General features: G+C 50.7%; 1 protein-coding gene across 1 annotated transcript in view; it reads left to right on the forward strand.

Moving 5' to 3' along the window:
• Positions 1 to 26,608, forward strand: part of agap3 (ArfGAP with GTPase domain, ankyrin repeat and PH domain 3) — an 83,969-nt gene that overhangs the window by 50,909 nt on the left and 6,452 nt on the right. The window contains exons 11-13 of the mRNA XM_056293248.1: positions 1,213 to 1,384; positions 11,640 to 11,792; positions 19,168 to 19,329. Coding sequence (XP_056149223.1) covers positions 1,213 to 1,384; positions 11,640 to 11,792; positions 19,168 to 19,329 — 487 coding nt within the window. The remainder of the gene's footprint in view (positions 1 to 1,212; positions 1,385 to 11,639; positions 11,793 to 19,167; positions 19,330 to 26,608) is intronic.

Here is a 26,608-nt window from a genome sequence, read left to right on the forward strand (position 1 = left end):
GGAAGGAGAGGAAGGGGAAGGGGGAGTAAAGGAGGGGAGACAGCGAGAGCAGAGAAGGGGGAACCTTTAATTTCGCAGTCAGCCAAGCCATCCACACAATCACCTTCTGTTAATTCTATCTGCTACATCAATTAAATTGTTTGTAGAAACTAATTGAATGTGGCTTAATCACACATCTTAATAGCTTTGCACGCTTCGATCTGGCTGTTAATTCCAGCAATAAAATGAAATGAGCGCGCTCACTGGGTAATTAGCGAGGAGGCTCGGGAAAGAGATGAGCGCTTTATGAGACGGTAATAAAGCCGAGGAGCCGGTGCGGGGACGGCTAAGGCCGAGCGGGCCTCCTTCTTTTTCCCCGGCCCTTTTCCTTTTTTTTCTGCTGACCCCATTGATTTTCACCTTGGCTTCCCACGTTTGGCCGCTCGAGTCGCTTAAAAGCAACTCGGACGGCCAAATGGAAAGAAAATGAGGCTGTTTGCGTCCATTAAGCCGAGCGTCTCTCTGCTTGGGGAGGGCGTGGGCACAGGTAATGTGTGATGACCACGCCGTCATTTTCCACCATCGCAGACCCTCGGTGCACCTCCTGAAGGTGGTCCGAAACGAGTTGGGGCTAATGAGCAGGGACAAGTGAATAATGTTTTAATGTGCTTGGTTCTTTCTTTGGTCTACGTTGTGTGTAAGCAGTTGGGAAAATATACATGGACTCTCACTGAAGCAGGCTGATGACGAGCGTGGCGGTCTATTCCGTTGCCCATCAACACGGGGATCGCCGGTTCGAATCCCTGTGTTAACCCCCGGCTTGGTCGGACGTCCCTACAGACACAACTGGCCGTGTCTTGGGGGTGGGAAGCCGGATGTGGGTATGCGTCCCGGTCGCTGCACTGGCGCCTCCTCTGGTCAGTCAGGGACGCCTGTTCGGGGGGGGGGGGATAGCATGATCCTCCCACGTGCTACGTCCCCCTGGTGAAACTCCTCACTGTCAGGTGAAAAGAAGCGGCTGGTGACTCCACATGTATCAGAGGAGGCGTGTGGTAGTCTGCAGCCCTCCCCGGATCGGCAGAGGGGGTGGAGCAGCAACCGGGACGGCTCGTGGGGTAATTGGCCGGGTACATTTGGGGAGAAATTCCAGGGAAAAAAATGCGTTTAGTGTCTTTTGGGGGTTTTTTTGTTGTCGTGTTGATGGAAGTGTTCTGTTGTCTGGTGTCTTTGTAGGACTACATGCAGAACGTGCACGGGAAAGAGATCGACTTGCTGAGGACGACAGTCAAAGTCCCGGGGAAGCGACCGCCCAGGGCGGTGGCCACCGTTGCCCCGACTGCCAGCCCCAAAACCAACGGGCTGACCAAGGACCGCAGCGCCTTGCAGCTGGGCGTGGGGAGCTCGGGTAAGAGTCCCGGACGTGGGTACTTTCAGAGAATTCACGAGTTTCCTTTTAAACGTTCATATCCTTCCGCGAACATGGAGCAAGTGGGGTTGTTATTCCGTCAGCTGCTTGGCTCATCTGTAAACCCCTGGATTTCTAGCTGAACTGGCTAACTTATCATCAGGGGGAGGGAGAAGAATGACAATAACAGGGATAAGAGCAATTATAATAACAATAACATTGATACGAAGAAAAGAAAGAAAAACAACATTGATAAATTATTCATAATAATATTGGTGGAATTGGGCGCAGTGGTTAGCATGCTCGCCTCACAGTAAGAAGGTCCTGGGTTCGAGCCCCGGGGTAGTCCAACCTTGGGGGTGGTCCCGGGGCGTCCTCTGTGAGGAGTTTGCATGTTCTCCCCGTGTCTGCGTGGGTTTCCTCCGGGGGCTCCGGTTTCCTCCCACAGTCCAAAGACATGTAGGTCAGGTGAATCAGCCATACTAGATTGTCCCTAGGTATGAGTGTGTGTGTGTGTGCATGTCGGCCCTGTGTGACGGTTGTCTACCCGCCTCCCGCCCAATGACTGCTGGGATGGGCTCCGGCGTCCTCGCGAACCTGAGAGCAGGATGAGCGGTTCGGATGATGGATGGAATATTGGTGTGCCAAGATCCCTTTTTCACTGCCGGTAGTGAGTCCAAGTATGGATCCTTGAGTATCCGGCGATAACAAGTACCGACCTGATTCATCACTTTGCTGAATAGACCGTTAGTTTGAGGTCAATGGGCAAAATAATTGGGATATAATCTGTGGGGTTTTTGTTTTTTTTTGGTTTGTTTGTTTGTTTTGTTTTGACCATTATGTGCCAAAAGTGCATTAAATCAAGCCTATTTGCCTTTATTCATGACATTTTGCTCATGGCCTCTGGTGTCGATCACAATCTTTTGATTATAGCTCCAGTACCTATACTCCGTATTAGCCTGGTATCAGCCACATATCCCGTACCAGTATCTCTGCACCCCCTGTTGTTATTGTCATTACTGAGAAAGAAGAGCAGCGTTACACACAGATACTCATCACAGATACTCATCACAGGTATTAATGGTTAATGTAGCTGGTGCATTGTTTAATGGTTGTCCAATATACCTTTTCATCGCTGCACTCATTTTGCATTTCCTCCATTTATGATTAATCACAAAATGAGTCCCAACAGGTCAATTATAGTCCTTATATTTCAGAAAAGCAAATTATCTGCCTTGCAGTACACACGCTGATGGTTCCGTGAGCGCTGCAGAGGAATCTATTAGTTCCCAAATGACCCAACAGGGAATTTAAAAATGGCTCCCTGCTTAAATATCAAACCCAAATTAAAGGGAATCAAGTCGCGTTTAGAAGAGAAAACTTCCTCCGTCCCGTTCCGTCACGCTGTCGGAGCGCTGGCCTAGTTTGGTTTTGCTCGGGCTGGGTCTCGGACACCCAGCCTGGGGTTACCACCTCTCTTAAGGCTTAAAAATAGAGCAGTCCACCGTGCTGCCTGTGTCACCAGAGGCCGAGAGAGGCCGAGCCGGTGGTTGACTTAAGAGGTCTGGATTAAAAGTAATTAATACTAATTAGCAAAGCGGTACCCAGCGGGAGGCGGGGTCCTTCATCATCCGTAAAACCGGCGTGGTCTTCCCATCGCTAATCGGTTCAGAGTGGGTACGACGCCGAAGATGAGTCAGCCGGGACCTGGACCACTGTCCAGACCAGTACACTGTTCCGCCGTGTCGAGGCCCACCGCCGTATGGCTTAATCAGTCAAACCCAGAGGAGACGTAAGACTTGACAGAGCGCAGGACGTTGGAAGGAGGTTGTGTTCCAACCCGCAAACAATTAACCTTGAGTGGAGGGTAAAGGAGAGATGCCACAATCATCCGGGGGTGGGGAGGGGGGGGGGGGCGGGGAACGCATGAGTTTCTCCGGGGGTGCTGAAAAACAGGCAACACGAGGTTTGGGGGAAAAACAAGAACATCAATAGCGGCCTGTTTTCTTTTTTTAGCACAGCTTCTTTCTCGCCACGCTGGTCTGTGTGCCACAGCGAGGCCGAATGGTCCGGAGAACAGAACCAAAACCACTCCGACCGCATTTCTGTTAGGGACCGGTTTGGTGTGGAATGGTCCCAAAATGTTTGTTTCTGGATTTTCAGCACTGTCTGATAACCATCCTCAGTGCAGCCAGGTTGTACCGGTGGGAGGGTCTAATGGACGCCGGTTTTCGGTGATGCCATATCTGCTATGGCGATGACCTCCTGCGGCACCATTAAGGCATCCTGCACTGATCCTATAAATCACATCTACTGGGTATCTAGTGGGCACTTTTTCCATCAGAAAACCAAAAATGCCTGAACCCGTGTCATGGTCAGTGGAGGAAACGCATCACGTGCACATTGTGTAGATAGACGCCATTGCACAGCAACATCTCAGCAATCAGAAATACTTGGTTTGTCGTTTCATTTCATGCGTACCTGGAATGAAATGAAACGTCGTTTCCGCTCGCCCACAGCAGCGCAACACAAAGACAAAAACGCGTATCCAGAAACTACAAGAGCACATATATCTAAACTAGCACATATATCTAAACTAAACAAACAAATGAAATCACTGTCCAAGGGGACAAACGCCAGCCAGGATGACTGTCGGAACTGCCGGTCTGCATGGGCTAGCCGTTAGCTTAGCCTGCCCCAGTTCTGAGTCCTCTCAGACTGCCCTCGGTTTTTCCTCTTCGGGCGCAGCTCCAGGCATGGGCTGTGGTCCTTGGGCCCGACGGATGCAGCAGAACAAGCTCCCTCAGCCGATCCAAAACCAGTTCTCCCAACCAGACCCCTTTGACACCTCCCCACACGCCACACAACAGCACCAAAAACACCACAGTCAACGCCAGGCGAGGCCGCCGCCAGACCGCCCTCGGTGTTATCAGAACTGCTGGTCTGCATGGGCTAGCAGTTAGCTTAGCCTGCCCCGCTTCTGCGTCCTGTCAGACCGCCCTCTGTGTTATCGGAACTGCCGGTCTGCATGGGCTAGCAGTTAGCTTAGCCTGCCCCGCTTCTGCGTCCTGTCAGACCGCCCTCGGTGTTATCAGAACTGCCGGTCTGCATGGGCTAGCAGTTAGCTTAGCCTGCCCCGCTTCTGCGTCCTGTCAGACCGCCCTCGGTGTTATCAGAACTGCCGATCTGCATGGGCTAGCAGTTAGCTTAGCCTGCCCCGCTTCTGCGTCCTGTCAGACCGCCCTCGGTGTTATCGGAACTGCTGGTCTGCATGGGCTAGTTCTGATTTGTTCTTGTGGCTTTTCTGTGGGACTTCCAAGTTCCTAGATCTGAGTTCAGCACCAGTGCAAATGGAAATAGAAACAATAACCTTGCGCGTGACTCCTCGCCGGCGCGGCGTGGCAGGCCGTAGGCCTCATTACGGGCCTCGGCATGATAATGGGGAAAAAAAGTATATGTGTCGTTACATAAATGTGATACATGCAGACGTCATGTCCTGCTGGTTCGCCGTCTGAGTTGCACCTCTCTCTTAGAGTTCACACCCACCCCGGGATTTTCAGGTTACCTCCATTTGAGCATCCGGAGACAATTTGAGGGAGAATTGTGTTACTCTCCACTTAGGCAAAGAAAGGTTACAAATCACATCAGGTCTCTCTGTCTCTCTCCAGGTGGAGGACACGCTCCTGATTATGCGATCGGGAGTTTGATTTCATTAGACGTACAATTGATGACGGGAACAAAGGCACAATTTTTCATCCGCCGCATCCAAATCACAGGCCTTGTCTTTGCCTTTAGTAATTCAATCATTCCTTAGATCTAAAGACCTTTATAATCACAAGGAGAAGATGGAGAGCGAGGGGCAAGATGGGGGGGGGGCAGTGGAGTGGTGTGTGTGTGTGTACATTTAGGGGGGCAGAAGATAAAGAGGCGAGGGTTGAAAGGAGGAGAAAAGGGGGGAGAGAGACGGCGAGCGGACGAGAGAGCGCATGCGCCTGAGGAGTTTGCGGGTTTAGCTCCTTCGCCGTGTGCCGAGCGGGACCGTTCTGAATAGGATTCCCCCGTTAACACGCGGCCCTCCGTGTCACCAGCCACAGATACATTGCGTCAAAGTATTAATGGGCCCGGTCCATTTTAATCAATCCTGCGGGCAAGAGAGACACATTTAGGAGCGCCGAGTCCAGGGTAGGGAGCGTTTGGCTCATCTCTTCTGTTTTGCAGCTGATCATGTAGCTACCTCTACACTAATCATCAGATATACTAATAAGCCTCTGGTACTTACCATATGGGAGTTTGCTCCTAATGACCCTGCAGTGGTCCCGACAGCCCCTGCGGTACTGGTATAGAGTAGATCCAGCGGCACTGCAGATGGACATGGTGTGGATCTCGGCGTCTTTATGCTTGTCTCGGAGTTTTACGCTCGCATCCGTTTCTGTGCACCGCGTACTTTGGTCGTAAAATTGACCTGGCAAAGTGGGAAAGGAGCCAGCGGTGAGGAGCGTGGGGGTGGGGTGGGGGGGGATATGAGCGGCGGCGGTAAGAGGGGAGGAGGAGACGTCTGGGGTGTTGGTAGTGATAATGGTGGGTGGATTACACAGTCCCACGGCTGCAGATGATGTGCTGCCTGGCCCACATTAGCATGAATGCTTCATTATCCTACCACTTGTACATAATGGCAACAACTCCACAGAGGGGTCAGGCCTCGTCACGGCTCATCAGCCCACTGACGGCCAGGCCTAAAGAGAAATGAGAAGCCAGTCAGCGCCGCTCCCCGCTAATCCATCGCCTCTACTTAACACCCCAGCCCTGTGTGGCCCTGGAGAAGATGCGCCATCTTTAGTTATCCATTTATATGTGCATCTGTAGACACGGGGATATTTAGAAATATGTATCACTGTGGATATTATTGCTCTGTAATTTTTACCACAAATTAACACATTCATGACACAAAGTGGAACACTAATTGAACACACATTCACAATAGGGGGTGTAAGAAAATATCGATACACCTGAGTTATCGCGATATTATCTTTTGTGATACCGTATCGATTCTCGAAACCACTAGATTGATTTTTAATTGTTTACATGTAAAGGTTTGTGACCAACATGTTGTGTTGTGACTCTTCCACTCCAACTCAACAACGTAAACTGAGACAGGGAGTAGCATAAGCACAAAGAACACAGGCCTGTGAAATCGCAACATAGTATCGCCTTTCCTACAGTATCACAATATATCGCGATATCTTGAACCGTAACCCTGTATCGTGATATGTATCGTATCGCCAGATTCTTGCCAATACCCACCCCTAATGTTCAGACTGTACTGACAAGAATTATAACACCTTCCATGTAGTTGAATAGGTATCCCCTCTGTGTGTGTGTGCTCATGGTAATGTCCAAATGTGTTGCAAGTTCTCTGCGAATGGCCGGACCACTGATGAATTTCTACTGTGCACATGTGCATGTATGTGATCGTCTCAGAAACAGGAAGGTATTTTATCTTCTCAAACATCTGTGATACATTTTAACAATGGAGAATGGGTGTGTAGTAATGTGGCCTCAAGCAATGAATTTACCAAGTATCATCCAAACAACAAAAGGGTGACCCCCCCAAAAAAAACAAACTTGACTGTGCTACGGTGCTTCATGTGTACTAGTCACAGCGCCTCAATGGGCACATCAAAAATGCACAAAAGATTTCGAATAACTTGTGAATGTGGTTGTATATATATTTTCAAGGATTCTTCTTCCTATCTGCTCTTCAGTATGTCATACCCCCATGCAACACTCCGTCATGTTGGAGCAACAAACATGCAAGCGTGGCATCAGATCTTTAGGACCTCTTTTCAGGAATCAGCAACAATTCATTTCAAGTCAACTCCGTTACCCACAGCCCACAGCAGTGCGACACAAAAGACAAAAAAATTTCAAATTTCCCAGAAATTACACCACCAAAAACGTACAAAAACAGAGAACAAAGCAAAAACAACAAAAAAACACAGACAGTTAACAACACAGTCCACTCAGTCCAAAAAGTCCACTGTTCAGAGAACAAACTCAAGCCAGGATGGCTGTTGGAACTGCCGGTCTGCATGGGCTAGCAGTTAGCTTAGCCTGCCCCGCTTCCGCGTCCTGTCAGACCGCCCTCAGTGTTTCCTCCTCAGGCGCAGCTCCAGGCAGGGCCGTGGTCCCTGGGCCCACCAGACGCGGCAGACCAGGCTCCCCCAGCCGATCCAATGCCAGCTCTCCCAGCTAGACACCTTCGACACACCTCCCTGCACTCCACACGACGACACTAAAAACACAGTCAACACTAGGCGAGGCCGCCGCCAGACCGCCCTCGGTGTTATCGGAACTGCCGGTCTGCATGGGCTAGCAGTTAGCTTAGCATGCCCCGCTTCTACATCCTGTCAGACCGCCCATGGTGTTTCCTCTTCGGGCGCAGCTCCAGCCAGGGCCGTGGTCTCTGGGCCCACAGGATGCAGCAGACCAGGCTCCCCCAGCAGATCCAGCGCCAGCTCTCCCAGCTATCAAATGAAGACAAAACAAACTTAGACACAGATGTGGACAAAGGCACTGCTTGGACGGTACCGGGTGAGGCCGCTGCAAACATAGGTTCGCGCCGCCATCTTCCCACACCGGAACTGGGTGAGGCCGCTGCAAACATAGCTTCGCGCCGCCATCTTCCCACACCGGAACTGGGTGAGGCCGCTGCAAACATGGGTTCGCGCCGCCATCTTCCCACACCGGAACTGGGTGAGGCCGCTGCAAACATGGGTTCGCGCCGCCATCTTCCCACACCGGAACTGGGTGAGGCCGCTGCAAACATAGGTTCGCGCCGCCATCTTCCCACACCGGAACTGGGTGAGGCCGCTGCAAACATAGGTTCGCGCCGCCATCTTCCCACACCGGAACTAGGTGAGGCCGCTGCAAACGTGAATTTGCGCCACCATTAGTGTTTCAGTGTGCTATGTGGAGTTCGTCAGGTACAACCCCTGCTGCCGCCGCGGCTATTATCACACGGCAGTGAAATGGGCTGTAGTTATACTTGACTCGTGCTAGGTTGGAGAGTGCTCTGATAATGCCACCAGCTGATTATTCCTCCACTGTAATTACATTATCCTCTCCTTTATGCAGGGGGGGGTCTCTTGGGACTAATGCTCGCAGCCATGATTAATTCATTAATCATTAGCATCCAGGTTGACAATTATACACGTGACTGTTGAATTTTAAATTCCAAATTGCCCCGCACTCGTCCAACAGTTTTCACCCATTCAGGGGCCGAGTGTCAAACTTCATTTCGAGTCCATTCAAAACTTCCCACGCCACACCTGCAGATGTGCTATTAAGGGGGACACACATCCTCAGGGGAAACACTTGAGTCATCCGCGTAACACTTACACGTGGGAGCAGCTGACACCGTGATCCGGTGCCGCGGTCTCTCCGTGAAGTCGTTATTATCCGGTCGTCGAGTGAACTAATCCCCTTGGTGGAGAAATTAGTCTATCCAAACGTCTATTTTCCACAGAGGTTTTTGCCACTTTTTTTTGCTGTATCCTTCATCTGTTAGTTAAAAAAAAACTGTTTTACTTTACTTTTTTTAACACCCCTACACCCCCCCTCCCACCACCACCAACCCCACCTCTTCTCGGCTCTGATTTGGGCATGCTAATTTAGTCAGCGCTCCCCAGCATGATTCCCTCACTCTCTTTCTCATTCTCGCTGCGATCCGGCTCCCTCCCCTCTGGGACCCGAAGATTAATATTCCCGGGCCCAACAAGATAATTACTGATACTAATTAGACATGATTATGTGAATTTGATACACTTATTACTCTGGATAATGAGTAGGACATATTATCCTAACAAGAGCCCGTGCCGCTTAGTTTACTTTGCACGCGGCACACTGTATTTCCTGTTATTGTCACCTCCATCAGGAGCCGCTGGTCTCCTTTTAATGAGGAAGTCAGGACGCCCCTGACAACGCGGCGTTTGTCAGATGCGCGGCCGCGGTTAAGAAAGGCAAGGGTGCGTATATTTACCACCAAAACACGGTATTTATGGATATTTAACCTTAACCTCTGAGCAATCAAAAAAAAATTTTTAATTTAAAAAAAATTTTTTTCCAAGGAAAACAAATCGAACTAAACAATTACAGATGAAAGACTCTATGACGTTTTTGGGTTTTTTTTTACATTCCCAAATCTTATCTACCCACATCCTGCTCCCCTCTATCTACTCAGCCCGGTCTCACGGCAGTTCGTGCAGTAGTGACGACGTTTAATCTGTTGATTCGTGTACACGGACACGAATTTTCATCTCTCTTTTTTCTTCGTGGCACTCAGCACGACTTTCAAACTCGCTGAGGATCATAGGTAGGCTACCGTAGCCTTCCGCTATCGAAACTAACCCGGACAGTTAGTCACGACACGTTGTCCCCGTTTTTATCTCTTTATTTTAATTTGATTGGTCCGGCGCATGTCGACCTGTGGATTTCAAAGACATCTTTTAACATTCCTCAACACAGAAACACGAACGTGTCCTTGACACCTCAACGCTATGACAGGCTGAGAAATCACGCTGGTTTTGGTCAGTTTCAACAGCGGAAGGCCACGTTAAGCCTGCTCCATGATCCTCGGCGAGTCTGAAAGTCGTGCTTAGTGTCACGAAAAAAAGAAGGGGAAAATTGGTGACCGTGTACACGAATCGACAGATCCAATGTCGTGACTATTGCACGAAGTGCCGTGAGACCGGGCAGATCTACTCCTACCCCGTCCCGCAGGCCCCTTCTCTGAGCAGAATTAAACCACGTTACAGTAGGTTGAATATAAACACGAAAGAGGAAACACAATATCAAAATATTTGCAGTTACCACAACCGACATTAATGGACTGTGTGTTATCGATTGGTTCTCGCCTACCGCCGCGGCGCAGTTTAATATCTGGAACGACACATTAATTCAGCTGTATTGGAATGGAGACCGCCAAGCAATAAAGACGTTTTTGCATAAAGAAAAACAATTAACTGCTCTATTGTCTCGTGTCATTTGTGGCGATTCTATGCGATCCCACCCATTGCAAGGCGCAGTGGCGGGAGAGTGCTACCTTAACTTGAGCCGCGTGTACTCCTCTGCTGACAGATTTGGCTTAACGACTCAATTCCAAGCGGCTGTTGTACGGAACAGTTTAGCTCATTCCGACTAATTGCCAGTTAATCTTTGAGTCCGCTCGTGGTGGTGGGGGGGGGGAAGTGTGCCGGTGGAGTTTTTGCGGTGCTTCCAGGAGCTGCTGTAGCGCGCCGGAGTGCCGGGGAACAGGAGGGAATGACCCCACATGGTGCAGCCTAGCCCATGAATTAGTAAAGAGCGCCAGGCGTCTGCGGCTGGCCTGATTGGAAGTCGGGGGGAGGACGCCTGCTGACGCCGGTGGAGATGGATGTGGCAGTCAGAGGGATGAGGCGAGATAATTAGCGTTCAGAGTGTATCTTGTTAATTAAGGGCTAATTAGAGGCAGTGGAAGAGGGCTGTGTGTGTGTGTGTGTGTGTGAACTGATGGGGAAGGGGCGCTTATACACAGAAATAAGCAGAGAGGAGACAGGAGCGTTGCCCTGCTAAAGACATCTCTAGAGGCGAAGCGCCTCACGAACCCGTCTCCCGACTCACCCACAGACCGACATGTAGCTCTACCAAGTGCCTAGGTCTTTTTTAAAACTTTTTTTGGGGGGTGAGGGGTGCAGTTGTAAGACGTTAGAAATGTTGTGTTTTGGCGCCCGGGTAGCATAGCGGTCTATTCCGTTGCCCACCAACACGGGGATCGCCGGATCGAATCCCCGTGTTGCCACCGGCTTGGTTAGTGGTCCCTACAGACACAGTTGGCCGTGTCTGCGGGTGGGAAGCCGGATGTGGGTACGTGTTCTGGTCGCTGCACTGGCGCCTCCTCTGGCTGGTCGGGGCACCTGTTTGGGAGGGTGGGGGGGAGCCGGGGGGAATAGCGTGATCCTCCCACGCGCTGCGTCCCCCCTGGTGAAACTCCTCGCCGTCAGGTGAAAAGAAGCGGCTGGCGACTCCACGTGTATGGGAGGAGGCGTGTGGTAGTCTGCAGCCCTCCCCGGATCGGCAGAGGGGGGAGGTGGAGCAGCGACCAAGACGACTCAGAGGAATGGGGTAATTGGGGCCAAATACGATGCGGGAGGAAGGGGGGGGGGGTAAAAAAAGTTATGGAGGAGACGTTAAAATTTGGATAAATTTGCTTGTTTTGCAGGCGCGCCCCACTCTAACAGCAGCACCTCCCTGCAGTCGGGCACGTCGGTCTTTGGCAGCGGTAAGGACGGCATGCACCAACGCTCCCTGTCCGTGTCCAGCGCCGACCAGTGGAATGAAGCCGTCAACAATACCAGCACCACCAGTGGGGCCTGTAAGTCTTCCAGCACCGCCTTCTCAAACTACGTGACATTAAATTGAATGTGCCTCGAGTCAGAATGGCCAGCGGTGCCGCTAATGGCAGGCGACCTCGGCGTGGGCGGCTCCCGGCGGCGATAACGCCAAGTCCCGCCAATCGGGCCACACCCGACCGGGACGATATATTCCCCTCCTCTTTCCCTCCCCTCTCCTTCTTCCTCCCTACCACTCCAGTCTCCCGTTGTGCCTCTCCCTCACTCTGTTACCCACCCACCACCCACCCACCCACCTCGTGTTTTCACCGTTTACTTCCGCTCTGTGACTTTTACTCCGCTGACCAGTTTCAGTGCGTCTCACCTTGCTGTCGGGGCAGAGAACGGCAAAGACGCGCGGAAGACGCGCGGAAGACGCGCGGAAGACGCGCGGAAGACGCGCTGAAGACGCGCGGAAGACGCGCTGAAGACGCGCTAAAGACGCGCGATCCGAAGGCGCGCACGTACGTCAGCACGGCGGCCGCGCCCCCGCCATTCTGAAGTAAACTCATTTTTGTAATTAGCTGATCAGGGCCGTGACCGCTGTGGCAATTCCGCCCACGTTTTCCTTTAACGGGGGGCATTAAGAGGAGACGGATCGCCACGGGTAGATATGATTATTGTTTGGCTGTTATTTCATACCTTTATTGGACACAACAGCGGAGGCAGACAGGAAATGGGAGGGAGAGGGGTATGACACGCAACAGCCGTCGCCGGGCTGGATTCGAACCCGCGATGTTGCAACCGCGCGGCCTTTGGTATGCAGGCGCCGCCCCCCCCCCCAAGTCAAGGTCACTCGCCATCCAGGCGCCTCTTCGTCGTCCCGCTACATCACGCGGCACTTCGTCAGCGTAGTTGAGAGAAGTAAAATAATACAATCTCTGCACAGCCAAACCCCGTCCAACCCTCCCTCCCATCTCCCTCACCCCGTCCGCCTCTCTCTCTCTCTCCGTTTCGCTGTCTGTCTCTCCCCCTCTGTTCTCTCTCACTGTCTGTTTCTCTCTCTCTCTCTCTCTTTTTTTCGGGCGCAGAGGAAAATGAATGCTTTTCAGGGGAACCATTCATCACCAGTTATTTCCCTCTCTTTGTGGTTGGCAGTAAAAAAGCACTTAAATGCACATCAACAGAATAACAGTCATTTCCATGCATGTTTGCACTCTGGTAGTTCTCATTAGCGCGGCGGCGGCGGCGGCTCCCCCCCACCCCCCTCTCTCTCCCCCCCTCCCCTCCCCCCCCATGGGCTCCCAGGGGCCCCGGCAGTTTAAAGAGCGCACTTTACGAGCGCTGCTGGAGTCCAACTGCACGGCCCTCGCGGTTGCGCAGACGAGGCTGCCTCTCATTTGGAAACTGCCAAACGATCAATTCTGCCTGGACGCAGGCGTCCCCATCACACACCCCCCCCGTCCCCCCCCCCCCGTCCCCGTCTCCCATCAGCAGCACGCCCAAAGCAGAATTACTTAGATTCGTGGGGTCCTGAAACAAATGAGTGTGTGTGTGTGTGTGTGTATCTATGAATGTGTTTGTCTGTTTTAACCTACTTTCTTCGCCTGGCTGTTGTTATGAGTCTTCCGGGGTACACGTGTGTTTGCGCCGGTGTTCTGACGCGTGTTCACGCGGACCCACAAGGCTTCACTCTGGATGTTTGCGGATGTGCTCCCGATGTGTAAAAGTGTGCAGAGATTTTCGGAAAATTCCGCTGGAAACGAGGTCTGCAGAATCCCCCCCCCCCCCCGTTTTCCGGCGCTCGGTGGGACGGGAACCCCTTCACGTCAGCGTAGCTCATGAACCAGCGTCACGTCGTCAGCTAAACCGGATCTACAATTCACGCCGTCATTTCATGTTCTCCGGTTGCTTTCACGCCACTCTTCAAGTAACCACGAACGAGGCGAACGAGCGGGTGACCGCACCGGAAGTGTCGCGTCAGACGATCGATCAGTCCTGCGACGGGAGCGTAGGCGGCTGAAGACGCTCGCGACTTCCACCAGGAACCCGGTGTTTTGCGGCCCAGACGAACTTCCTTTGAGTGTTGTGTTCATTTGTATGCCTCCTCACAAATCGAGGGTGTGAATTAGAGCCGGGGAATATAGTTGTCTAGTACGAGGTGTGACTGGGGTATCAGACCAACGTACACCTGATTGAAACGTGACCGCTTCTCTTTCATCCTCGCGTGCCCTCGATAATCGATCGAGGGCGTTCCACGGCGAAGGGTGCTCGTGTTTTGCTATTTGAATTGACTTCCGCCAAGCCCAATCGCTCCATTATCCTTGGTGAAGGTTGCGGGTTAACATAAAATGTGATTCTGGGATGCAAAAACAGCAGATTGATGATTCACTCAAGAGTGAATGCATCTTAGCCAGGTAACCATTTCCATATTATTTAAAGAATGTCCTCATTTGTAAATCCATTGAGCAAAGGCAGGGGCCGCGGTAGCAACATCTCTTGAATATTGAGCGCAGATTTTTGATTAAATCCCAGCCCATTTTGTCTATTGCTCGCATTCATAAAGACACCCGTTCTTAATCTGGAGGCTCACAGTGCGCTGGTTTGGAGCCTGCCCCGCTCGCTACACCTCAATCTTTGCACCTGAATTAAAAACAAGAGCCCCCCCCCCAAAAAAAAACCCCCGGAGCACTGTGACTTGTTTACTGATTACATTAACTGCACTTAGATCGTGGTCAGGGAGTGTGATGTCACTTGACCTTAGATGGGGGTGGGGTGGGGGGGGTTAAAGATAAACCATTGGATTCCATCCACAAAAGTTGTGCGCCATTCTGCAATGCCTCAACACGGGAACGACCGGGATTTCCCTCCTACCCAAAACGACCATGAGCGGTCAAAATGACCACCACGGTTTTTAAGCTCTATATTCTGTCAAGATAAATACCCAGGTGTGATGTTAATGCATTACATATGTTAGTGTGTCTGTTACGAAACTAACTGACACCAAAATTAACATTTTAACAACTATAATACTATTTTTAAACAATTTAAACTTCAGAGAGTCATGGTCGAACTCGAATAGCAAAACTGAAAAAGTGAAAATATTGCCTGAAAAACAAAACGGCAAACACATGTTGCTAATCTAACAAACATAACAAGGCCTGTAAAAGGTGAAATGTAAAAAAAAGAACTGAAAATAAATATTAAAACAGTCCCAAACAACGACCGGAACTTAAAAACTACTAGAACGACCATGGACGGCCATTTTGACCGCCACGGTTTATAAACTCTATATTCTGTCAAGATAAATACCCAGTTGAGATATTAATGCGTTACATTTGTTAGTGTGTCTGTTATGAAACTAGCCGACACCAAAATTAACATTTTAACAACTTTAATACTATTTTTCAGACAATTTAAAATGGCCGCTGTGCAACGCCTGTAAACGCTGCAGCGCCTCGGTGGTAGTCATGGTGGGTCTGTAACCAGGCATGTTGGACATAATCACAAATCCAGTTTAGACTATTTCTCTCCACTGGAGGGCGCTAATGTGTTTCTAGGACAGAGCGACGAACTTCACGAAGGAAATGACGCCACCAACACACGTCATAAATAGTGACGTGACGCGCACGATGACGCGCAAACTGCTCATGGTGGTTTTTAGGTAGCTGTCGTCGTACCTTTTTTATGTGCAATTGATGTAAAACTCGTTTTAATGCAAATATGCGCGGTTTCAGAAGAATTCAGGGAGCGGCAGGTCTGTATCTCTCAAAGTTATTAAACTTTGAAAATCCCAAACCGTCAGAATGACCGCCTCGGTCTGGTTCCTACACCTGTCTCCGCGCCTTTTGTCCAACGCTGCTCTGAACTCGCGAGGTCGCGCGTCGAGGGCGCGGGTAGTCGGCGCGTGGACGGCCTCCCGCGGCGAAGGTGAGAGCGCGCGCAGAGGGGGGGGGGGGGGGCGCTGTGATTTCTGCGCCGGGGCCGTAATGAAGTTTGACATTTAGTTTGGAGAGAGCAGCGGAGCGCGCTCGAGCCTTGATTAGCGCACCCTAATTGAGGATAATAAGGAGGCGGCGGTGATTGTTTGTAATTTTTTTGCCATTAATTGCAACCCGTTGCCTTTGATTGAGGACAGGCAAAAGGGGGCTGCCGTGTCAAGGGGGTCTGGCGAAATCACCGCGCTCCCCACCCCGGAGCCTCTTGAATTACAATGAACGCCTCCACACGCATGCGCACATCCCCCCAACCCCCCCCCCCCCAGCATCCTTTATTTTTTATTTCTCATTCATCGGCGGGGCCAGAAACCTGTTAGCGGGCCCCCTCTTCGTCTCACCCACAGCCTTCATCTCGAGGCGGGCTTTTACTGTCATTTCCACGGTGGGAGTGTAATGCACTGTAACCACAGGTTAGGCTGATACCCACTCAGCGGCACCAGGAGAGCCCGGCTGAGTGGGAGAGAGACTCCTTATCCCCAGCGTGCTTCATTACGCAGCTTGGTCCCGATGGCCCCCCCCCCCCCCCATACACAGTAACTGCCAGCTAATAACCGCGCGGCCGGCGCGCCCCTCAAATCTCTCTTCTCCTGTTTTCTAGCCACGTCCGTGTTGTTCTCGCTCCATACATGGGAGCAATACCTCACCACATACGGGCAATGACTTGTTGTTGCTCCCCTCCCCCCTTTCCCTCCCCAGTTGTACCCGCCGTTATTGCCCCCACTCTTCCGAGCCGCCCCAGTCGCTGATCCACCCCCCTCTGCCGATCCGGGGGAGGGCTGCAGACTACCACACGCCTCCTCCCATACATGTGGAGTCGCCAGCCGCTTCTCTTCACCTGACAGCGAGGAGTTTCGCCAGGGGGACGTAAAGCGTGGGAGGATCACGCTACCCCCCCCCCCCGAAGAGGCGCATCAACCGACCAGAGGAGGCGCTAGTGCAGCGAGCAGGACACGTACCCACATGCGGCTTCCTGCCCGCAGACACGGCCGATTGTCTCTGTAGGGACACTTGACCAAGCCGGAGGCGACACGGGGATTCGAACCGGCGAGCCCCGTGTTGCTGAATAGTCCGCTACGCTGCCCGGACGCCTCTTTGGTTTTTCTTTTTTAAGACTGACATGAACAAAGGGAGACGTATATCCCCGTATATGTTTCAGGCGCAGGATGAGCAGGGCCGGGGTCATTTTCCGCAACATTAGGGGCAAAAATTGATAATTAAAGGTGTTTACGGCCCAGTCGAGGCCCCTCAGGGGGCAACCCTCCCCTTTAACCTCAAGCGACATTAAACAAATGCTGGCTGTCACGTCGGAGGCAGGTCGGCGCTCGAGTCTTTCCGCCCACCATACGGAGCTGTGCTGGCGGGACAGACACCGGGGTCGGGGAGGGGGGGGAAGGAGCGGGGTGGAGGGGGAGCACATGAAGGACCCCCGTGCCCCCAGCTGTCTGAGCCAGCTAATGACTCGTCTCAGGGGGGCTGTTGTAGGAGGGCAGGGAAATTGAAACAGACGCCTCGGCTAGGCGGTGCTGCCATTCAGGACACCGCCGAGTGTAATCTGCGCTGTCCGGCCTGCGCCCCCCATGTTCGGCTTATCGATCTGACTGCACCCACCGGATGATATTATTTGTTTGCCACACAAGCGCGTTTCCGCTATAGTGTTTAAGTTAAATGTCGATGCTGAAACGTTAATCCCCTTACGGGGGTTTTGAGCCTCTTTATTTTACAAATTAAATGTCTTTTTTTTAATTTTATTTTATTGTAGTATTTATTTATTTTTGTCACAAATATTTATAATATATATATATATATATTATGGTATTTTTAGTCTGTTGTATTTATTTATTTAGATTTATAATTTGATTTTTTTATTTTTATTGTATTTTTATTTTAATTATATATTCTGTCGCATTTTTATTTTTACGGTATTATTTTATTTTTATTTGATTTGATTTTCATTTATATATTTATAAAATATATATTTTATTTTTATTTTATTGTAGTATTTATTTATTTTTGTCACAAATATTTATAAAATATATATATTTTTGTATTTTTAGTCTGTTGTATTTATTTATTTTGATTTTATTATTTTTATTGTATTTTTATTTTAATTATATATTCCGTCGCATTTTTATTTTTACGGTATTATTTTATTTTTATTTGATTTTATTTTCATTTATGTATTTATAAAATATATATTTTATTTTTATTTTATTGTGCCGTTTATTTATTTATTTTTGCACAAATACTTGCTCCGTTAGCATACTCACACCAAAACAAAATGTTAAGCCAACAGCAACTGTAACAACCAGTGTCTCCGGTTCTGCTTCTGGCATTTTTTTTTCTTTTTCGCCCCCATGTGCTTTCAGTGCTCTACTCTCCCCCACTTAAGCATCCTCAAACCCCTGCTGAGCCCATTCCACTCCTCCAAGACAACCCATCTCCCTAAAGGTAATGACCAAATTAGGCCTAATGTTGTACACTGGCTAATGGCACAGCGCCACACATTATAGCATGTGCAACCGGCAACGACAACAGCAATAATCCCTGAGCTCCTTGTCCTCCCACACTCTACCCCTGGGGCTTGGACGGTGCGCGGGGAAATGAATGGAGTTTGCCACACTACAATGAGCTTTTGATGGGAGACAATGGAGGAGGCTGCCAGCATCACACGGGGTGGTGAGAGGGGAGCAATATGGGGCCCATCTACTGGCCCTCCCTGCCTCCTTTCCCCGAGGCCCCTGGCCCCTTCTCCCAGATTCATAATGGCATCCGGAGGGGGAAGAGGAGGGAAAGTGATGTCAAATGTCAGGAAATCAGAAAGATGGCAAGCTGACAACCCCCCCCCCTCCTATCGCCGCGTCGCTCCCATCCCTCTGCCCGACGGTAGCGTAGGTTAATATCACATTTATAAAATCACTTACAAGAAACAAAGCCGAATCTTAGCCCCCCTGTCACTCTCGGACAGCCACATCGAGAGCTTTGCCCCGAGCAAACCTGGGTAACCATTTGTTAGCTGGTAGCCCAATGCTTGTCCCTCACCCTGTCAGAAGCCAGAGTAGCACAGTTACTTCTGGACCTCTCCAAGCTATTTCCAGCTCCTACTGCCGTAGTTCCATTTCCAAGTTGCGCCATAGGCGGAGGTGGCGTCTGCTTTGTGTGAGGCTGCCGATGATAGATTTCGCAACTTCTGCTCGGTTTGGCTTCACTTCTTTATTTTGGAGTTGTCAGTGATTTGTTTCACAAACTACGCGTCTGTTTCGTGTGTGTGTGTGTGTGTGTGTTTTATATGCGCTGTGGTGCCCTGAGTCATGCTGCAGCTGGCTGAGTGTCAGCACAGCTTGTTCAGTTACTGAGAGGAATCTAATCATGGTCTTCGCCTTCCTGTGTTTTTCTTCTTCTTCTTTTTTTTTTAAAATTCCAGCCAATGGGATGGGCGAACCTGCGACGGGCAGTCCAAGCGTGGGCAGTGCCACCAGCCCGAAGCTGGAGCCACCTCCCTCGCCACACGCCAACCGCAAGAAACACAGAAGGAAAAAGAGCACAGGCATCACGAAGCCAGATGGGCTGTCTGCAGGAAATGAAGGTAAGATTTAGAAGAAAAAGAAACAAGTTTCCCACTTCCGAGCCGTCCCGGTCACTGCTGCGCCCCCCTCTGCCGATCCGGGGAGGGTTGCAGACTACCACATGCCTCCTCCGATACATGTGGAGTCGCCAGCCGCTTCTTTTCACCTGACAGTGAGGAGTTTCACCAGGGGGACGTAGCGCGTGGGAGGATCACGCTATCCCCCCCAGTTCCCCCCGAACAGGTGCCCCGACCGACCAGAGGAGGCGCTATTGCAGTGACCAGGGCACATACCCACATCTGGCTTGGTTGATGCTAGATCCAACGGGGTATAGGCACTGAAGTAGACGTGACTGGTTGTTGGTCAGGGTTTAAACTCTTTTTGAATTTCCATCGTTAGCAAGCGTTCACGTTAGCTATCGTTCCAGTACGAGCTGGCAATGTTAAGGTCAGTTGTAAGCTAGCTAGCTAAGTGTTTCAGTGCGCATCGTTTGTTTCCAGTCAGTGCGCTGCGAGTGTAACGGGGGCAGTCCTATGCTGTTCTATGCTGGTCAGCCTGCTGCACGCCCGTCACTCTCATCGTTAGCTCTGCGTTGTGTTCTAGTTGGGTGGGGCCCCAGGTGTTGTTGGGGGGGGGCCCTCAGTCTCTCATCATCATCATCATCATCATCATGATCAAGGAAGGAGGGGGGACACACAGGACTCTATTTGGCCCACCTTGCCATTTATTTTCGAAATAACTGGTTTCCACTGCCGGTCATTTGAGCTTTGTATTGTCCTATTCAGCAGTCTAGACTAGAACGGCACATATGGGTACTTCACTCGTGTGCGTTAGAAGGAGAAACCGTCCACGGGTCTCCGATGTAAGGAAGGATAAACAAGTATTTTATCCCACAGCTTGCAGTATCTTCTTACAGGGATACTCAAGGTTACGTTCTCCTCAACCAGCAAAACTGTGCTACGGTAAGAAACACGCGTGGCTCGGCTCGGTCGCTGCTTGAGACTCCTCCCACAAAACAAAAATGGCCTCTCCCGCGTTCCCTCTTCCGTGTACCCACAAGACCTCGCTCTTAAAGCGACAGTACAAGTATATGACGGTCGTTGTAAAACATGCATAAAAGTAAATAATGACATAAAATAAAATGTAGTAAACACAAATAACAGCACACAGACAGGATTTGGTGATATTTCATACTCAAACAAAATAAAATAAAAACATTAATTTTAACCTGGTTACACGAGGTTCCGCGCTGTCTGTTGGCCGACGCAACAGCCAATCACGGCGACTTCCGTGCCTACACCCCGTCAGATCTATCACCAGCCGTCTGGCTTCCCACCCGAAGACACGGCCAATTGTGTCTGGAGGGATGCCCGACCAAGCCGGCGGTAACATGGGGATTCGAACCGGCGATCCCCGTGATGGTAGGCAACAGAATAGAGCACCACGCCACCCAGACACCCCTCCACTACAGTAATTTTTAAACGAGGAAAACTCTTCAAAAGTTTTGGCATCACGTGAGAAACGAGCTGAGAAACACGCAAAACGTTTTGTGTTTTGTTTCTGATGATGATTGAAAGGAAGATACATGAGGAAAAAAATCGAATTTTGCACAGATTCACACAAGCAATTTATTCCCACTTGAAATGTGACACCTTCTCCACGTTGCTGGTATTTCCCCAAGTCAGCACCAGGAAAAGGCCAAAACAACTGTCCATATCTCACATGGAATAGATATTGGTGTTGTGTTTTACTTATCCATCCACACCTTCACCGCCCCCGGTTCTTTTAGCTCACTCTGAATGGCCTGATCTCCAGGAGCCGCGGCACCTCCTCAGCAGGGGAGTGGCAGTCGGCTCTCCACCCAATTAATAATGATTCTCCAGCCCGGTGATGAATGGCGTGCCCTAATTGGAACGGCATTGTAAAAACAGAGTTGCATTTCGGAGGCCATAAAACTGATGTCACCGGAGCGGGATGATCAATCAACATGATTGATACCCTGGATATCAGCAACAATGGCACTGACACCTCCTAAATGGGGCTCGGCATTTATAATCATTACACTTTTTTATCGCGTCTTTTGACAGCTTCTCTTTAAAACTTTGAATGGGTCTGTTGACCACATTGTTTGAAGCCGGCGTCATTAGCATCTCAGAGATGAGCCTTCTTTTTGTCCATGAAGCGGCATGTGGTCACATCAGCATCGGAGATAGTCATCCTTGGGGTCAGTGTATTTCTTTTTCTTTTTTTGGGGGGGGGTTTCTCCCCCCTTTTTCCTCCCCAATTGTACCCGGCCAATTACCCCACTCTTCCGAGGGGTCCCGGTCGCTGCTGCACCCCCTCTGCCGATCCGGGGAGGGCTGCAGACTACCACACGCCTCCTCCGATACATGTGGAGTCGCCAGCCGCTTCTTTTCACCTGACGGTGAGGAGTTTCGCCAGGGGGACGTAGCGCGTGGGAGGATCAAGCTAGTTCTCCCTCCCCCGAACAGGCGCCCCGACCGACCAGAGGAGGCGCTAGTGCAGCGACAAGGACACACACCCACGTCCGGCTTCCTGCCTGCGGACACGGCCAATTGTGTCTGTAGGGACGCCCGACCAAGCTGGAGGGTACACGGGGATTCGAACCGGCGATCCCTGTGTTGGTAGGCAATGGAATAGACCGCTACGCTAGCCGGATGCCCGGGTCAGTGTATTTTTCTCCATCCATCCATTAACCGAACCGCTCATCCTGCTCTCGGGGTCGTGGGGATGATCCCCTATCCCAGCAGTCACTGGGCGGCAGGCGGGGGGACACCCCGGACAGGCCGCCAGACCATCAGAGTGTATTTCTGTGAGCTTTTAATTCTTCCAGTAGCCTGGCACCGTCACTTACATCTTGACAGAACGTCACTAGATGGTAGAACGGCTGTGTACCGTTACCGAGTCACACATGTTGGAAACCTTTAAGCAGTGCAGAGGTGGCCTTTACCTTTCTTCGGCAGAAGTTATTTCTGTCTAATGCAACACTGGATAGTTCTTAATGGATGGAGATACTGTCAGCATCACACAGTTAAAAGCTTGGACGAGTGATGGCTGGCATTAGGGACTTGTGGGTCGGGGTAAATCCACATCATCTAATCTCATCTGGCAACTGCCCGGGGTGGACTGGAAAACGTAAACCAAGTCCGACTCGGAGAAAAACGTTCAAGATGTGGCTTGAATTCAAATATGTGCACGTGCAGGTAGAAGTGGCTTTACTGGGGGGGGGGGGGCGTGCACACGTGTAGCAGGTGGATTCTGAACATTTCTCACACCATCGAACAAGCTCGTTGTTTTTATCTCTTCTTCTGTGGGGTTTTTCTATTAGCGTCAGCTTTTCTGTTCTGCTGAACGCTTCTGGGATACAGACATATCGCTTAAATATCAGAGCCAGCCGAGTCTGGGATGCCAGTTGTGTCTCCCGTTGCGGGGACGGAGGTGGTGGTGGGGGTGGGGGGGGGGTTGGGTCCTTGAATAAATTGCCATCAGTTTATCTCATTTACGGCGCAATCAGAAGCGTGGAATCCGGGCAGAAATTGAATTTTAGCAGATCTGAAGTGTCGTAAATCAACAGGGGGCGAGAGCGTCTAAAGGTGAGAAATCATTTCGGTCAACACGGGAAGATGCTGTTGCTGTGCGATCATTAGTAACCGGTGGCACGCGCCGCAAGACTGTAAGTGACAATGCAAGTGAGAGGCTCTCTGAGATGAACTTCTTAAATCCATTACTATGGTAATCCTACTGTAGTGATGTTACTATGGTGATGTTGGGTTGTGAAAGAGATGGGGATTACCAGCAGGAATTACTTAAAAAAGACAATTCCCTCAGAGCGGACCTTTTTTTTGGGGGGGGGGGGGTTCTCACTTTTTCTCCCCAATTGTACTTAGCCAATTAGCCCACTCTTCCGAGTCGTCCCGGTCGCTGCTCCATCCCCCTCTGCCGATCCGGGGAGGGCTGCAGACTACCACTTGCCTCCTCTGACACATGTGGAGTCGCCAGCTGCTTCTTTTCACCTCCGGGGGGCGTAGCGGTCTATTCCGTCGCCTACCAACATGGGGATCACCGGTTCGAATCCCCGTGTTACCTCCGGCTTGGTCGGGCGTCCCTACAGACACAATTGTCCGTGTCTGTGGGTGGGAAGCCAAGTGCGCCTCCTCTGGTCGGTCAGGGTGCCTGTTGGGGGACTGGTGGGGAATAGCGGGATCCTCCAATGCGCTACATCCCCCTGGTGAAACTCCTCACTGTCAGGTGAAAAGAAGCGGCTGGCGACTCCACATGTATCGGAGGAGACATGTGGTAGTCTGCAGCCCTCCCCAGATCGGCAGAGGGGGTGGAGCATCGACCAGGACCGCTCGGAAGAGCGGGGTAATTGGCCGGGTACAACTGGGGAGAAAAGGGGGGGAAATAAAAAAAAAATCTCTCCCTGGCTATTGTCCCATCTTTGGAAATAAAGTAAAATAAAACCAAACATTTACTTTAAACCACTCCGTATCAGTCATGTCGAGTGTAAGAATTCTCCGCCGTGCCAAGCGTTCTGCGCTTTCATCAGGGACGTGCACATCGGACACGGTCCCTCATATCCCGCGCACTGTCAGGGCTGGTGGTGTAATGAACTTCTCATGTGCTTAAAGAATGATGCAGGACGCATGGCGGGACAACTGACAGCCCCGTAATGTGTTTCTCAGCAGCCGCTCAGCGACGAGCTCTCTCGGCGTGTCACTCGCCATAAACCCACTGGAAAATCGATGGCCGATAAAGAGTCGCGTTCAGGGGGGGAGCCCCCTCTGATTAATGCAGACTGTCAGGGAGCATCATTAATGTATTTCTGTTTTAAAGAAACTGTTTCGGGGGTTTTCAGCGTCTTCGGCGGGACTAGACGGAGAAAGAGAGATGGAGGAGCGAGCGGAAGCTGTGAAGGAGAGAGGCTTCTTCCTGATGCTTACGCTTTTATGGATGAGCACATTTAGTCTTGTCGTCGACGCCGCAGTCAGAGAAGGATTCGAAGAATCTGAGTTGTGTGTAAAAGTACAATACATATGTTTAACGTGGCTTTTATTGACATCGGCTTGAAATTTACTTTTGACGTTTGGCGATGTGGTCATAGGTGCGTGCGAGCTCATTGGTTAGTGACGTCACACACACTTGATAGTTACGTATTAAGGGTCAGTTACTGTCATATTCACAAAATAGTGGTTTTCAGTCAAGTTGAAGTCCAGTCGAGATTCATAAAACACGTCTTGAATAAAATATTCAGCAAGGGATCCCGTCGCTAACCTGTGTATCGCATGATCAATTTGCTTTTTGAATACATTAAGCTGAAAGTGATGCTCTAGAGGCAGCACGGTCGCCTCACAGCAAGAAGGTTCTGGGTTCGAGTCCAGGGCTGGTCCAACCTTGCGGGTCGTCCTCTGTGTGGCGTTTGCGTGTTCTCCCCGTGTCTGCGTGGGTTTCCTCCGGGTGCTCCGGTTTCCACCCACAGCTCAAAGACATGTAGGTCAGGTGAACTGGCTGTACTAAATTACCCCTAGGTTGGCCCTGTGATGGCCTGGCAGCCTGCCCGGGGTGTCTCCCAACCTGTCGCCCAATGACTCCTGGGATAGGCTCCAGCATCCCCGCGACCCTGAGAGCAGGATAAGCGGTTCGGATAATGGATGGATGGATGGATGATTATCTAGTCTAATATGCTCATATTAAGGCGGAAGTGAGGAGAATATGAGGTAAACTTCAGGTATTCAGAATGCGTCGGCTGAGCTCTGGAGCAGCTCATGAATTCAGCCCCCGATTACAGATCAGGTTTCCACAGAGACCCTTTCAGCAGGACTGCATCTGATATGACGCCAGAGGAGAATGGGGGGAAGTGGGCTTGCATTATGTCGTGGCTTGTGAATGAGGAGGATGTTGAATTCAAGAGGTTATTACGGTTATAGGATGGGATAGACATGACCTACTCCCCTGCTGGGGGGGATTAAAAGGTTTGTATAGCTGTAAGTGAGGGTAAATACTACTCTGAGGGAAGCGGATTAGCAGAATATAAGAGTCAATCAGCCCCAACTTTAGTAAAGCGTTTCAAATTTACCATAAACTGGCTTAGAAAAAGTGATTTTGATCGAATATTAAAGTACACTAATAGGCTATAAACGCATTTGTAAGAACAGTACTTTCCATTAATCTCTTCGGGTGTTTTGATTTGAAACAGAACTTAGTTTAATTGTAATTATAACTATTCTAATTATCTGTTAACGCCCCCTCCTCTTTCATCTGTTTCTGTCGGTGGATGTCTCTTGTTTTTCTAAGACTCAGTCTTCCACTTCTGGTGTGGGAAGATGGCAGCGCAAATTCACGTTTGCATCGGCCTCACCCAGTACCAGTGGTGAATATTTTTTTTCCTAGGATGAATCTGGAAAGTTCACCCCATCAGGCGCTAGGATTGGCCAGAACTGCCTGTCAGTCAAGGCCGATGTGAACGCGCAACAACCCTAACCCTAGCCACGTTTGCTAGCTAACTGTTAGCCATTACCCACGTTTGCAACCAAGCTAACTGTGCCAACTTAACTGTGTGTGTACAGTAAGCGAATATTTGTTTGGGAAGATGGCGGTGTGAATTTACCTTTGCAGCGGCCTCACCCATTACCTTCCATGCAGTGTCTTTGTCCGTCCATGTCTGCTTCTAAGTTTGTGTCTTCGTCTGATGGCTGGGAGAGCTTGGTCTGCTGCCTCCTGTGGGCCCAGAGGGACCACGGTCCTGCCTGGAGCTGCGCCCAAAGAGGAAACACAGGGCGGTCTGACAGGACACGGAAGCAGGGCAGGCTAAGCTAACTGCTAGCCCATGCCGACCGGCAGTTCTGATAACATGGAGGGCGGTCTGGCGGCGGCCTCGCCTACCATTGACTGTGTTTTCGGTGTCATCATGTGGAGTGCGGGGAGGTGTGTCGAAGGTGTCTGGACGCGGTGTCTGACAGGATGTGGAAGCGGGGCAGGCTAAGCTAACTGCTAGCCCATGCCGACCGGCAGTTCTGATAACATGGAGGGCAGTCTGGCGGCGGCCTCGCCTACCATTGACTGTGTTTTCGGTGTCATCGTGTGGAGTGTGGGGAGGTGTGTCGAAGGTGTCTGGACGCGGTGTCTGACAGGATGTGGAAGCGGGGCAGGCTAAGCTAACTGCTAGCCCATGCCGACCAGCAGTTCTGATAACATGGAGGGCGGTCTGGCGGCGGCCTCGCCTACCATTGACTGTGCTTTTGGTGTCATCGTGTGGAGTGCGGGGAGGTGTGTCGAAGG

The sequence above is a fragment of the Lampris incognitus genome, chromosome 14, assembly GCF_029633865.1.
Source record: "Lampris incognitus isolate fLamInc1 chromosome 14, fLamInc1.hap2, whole genome shotgun sequence".
Taxonomy (NCBI): Eukaryota; Metazoa; Chordata; class Actinopteri; order Lampriformes; family Lampridae; genus Lampris; species Lampris incognitus.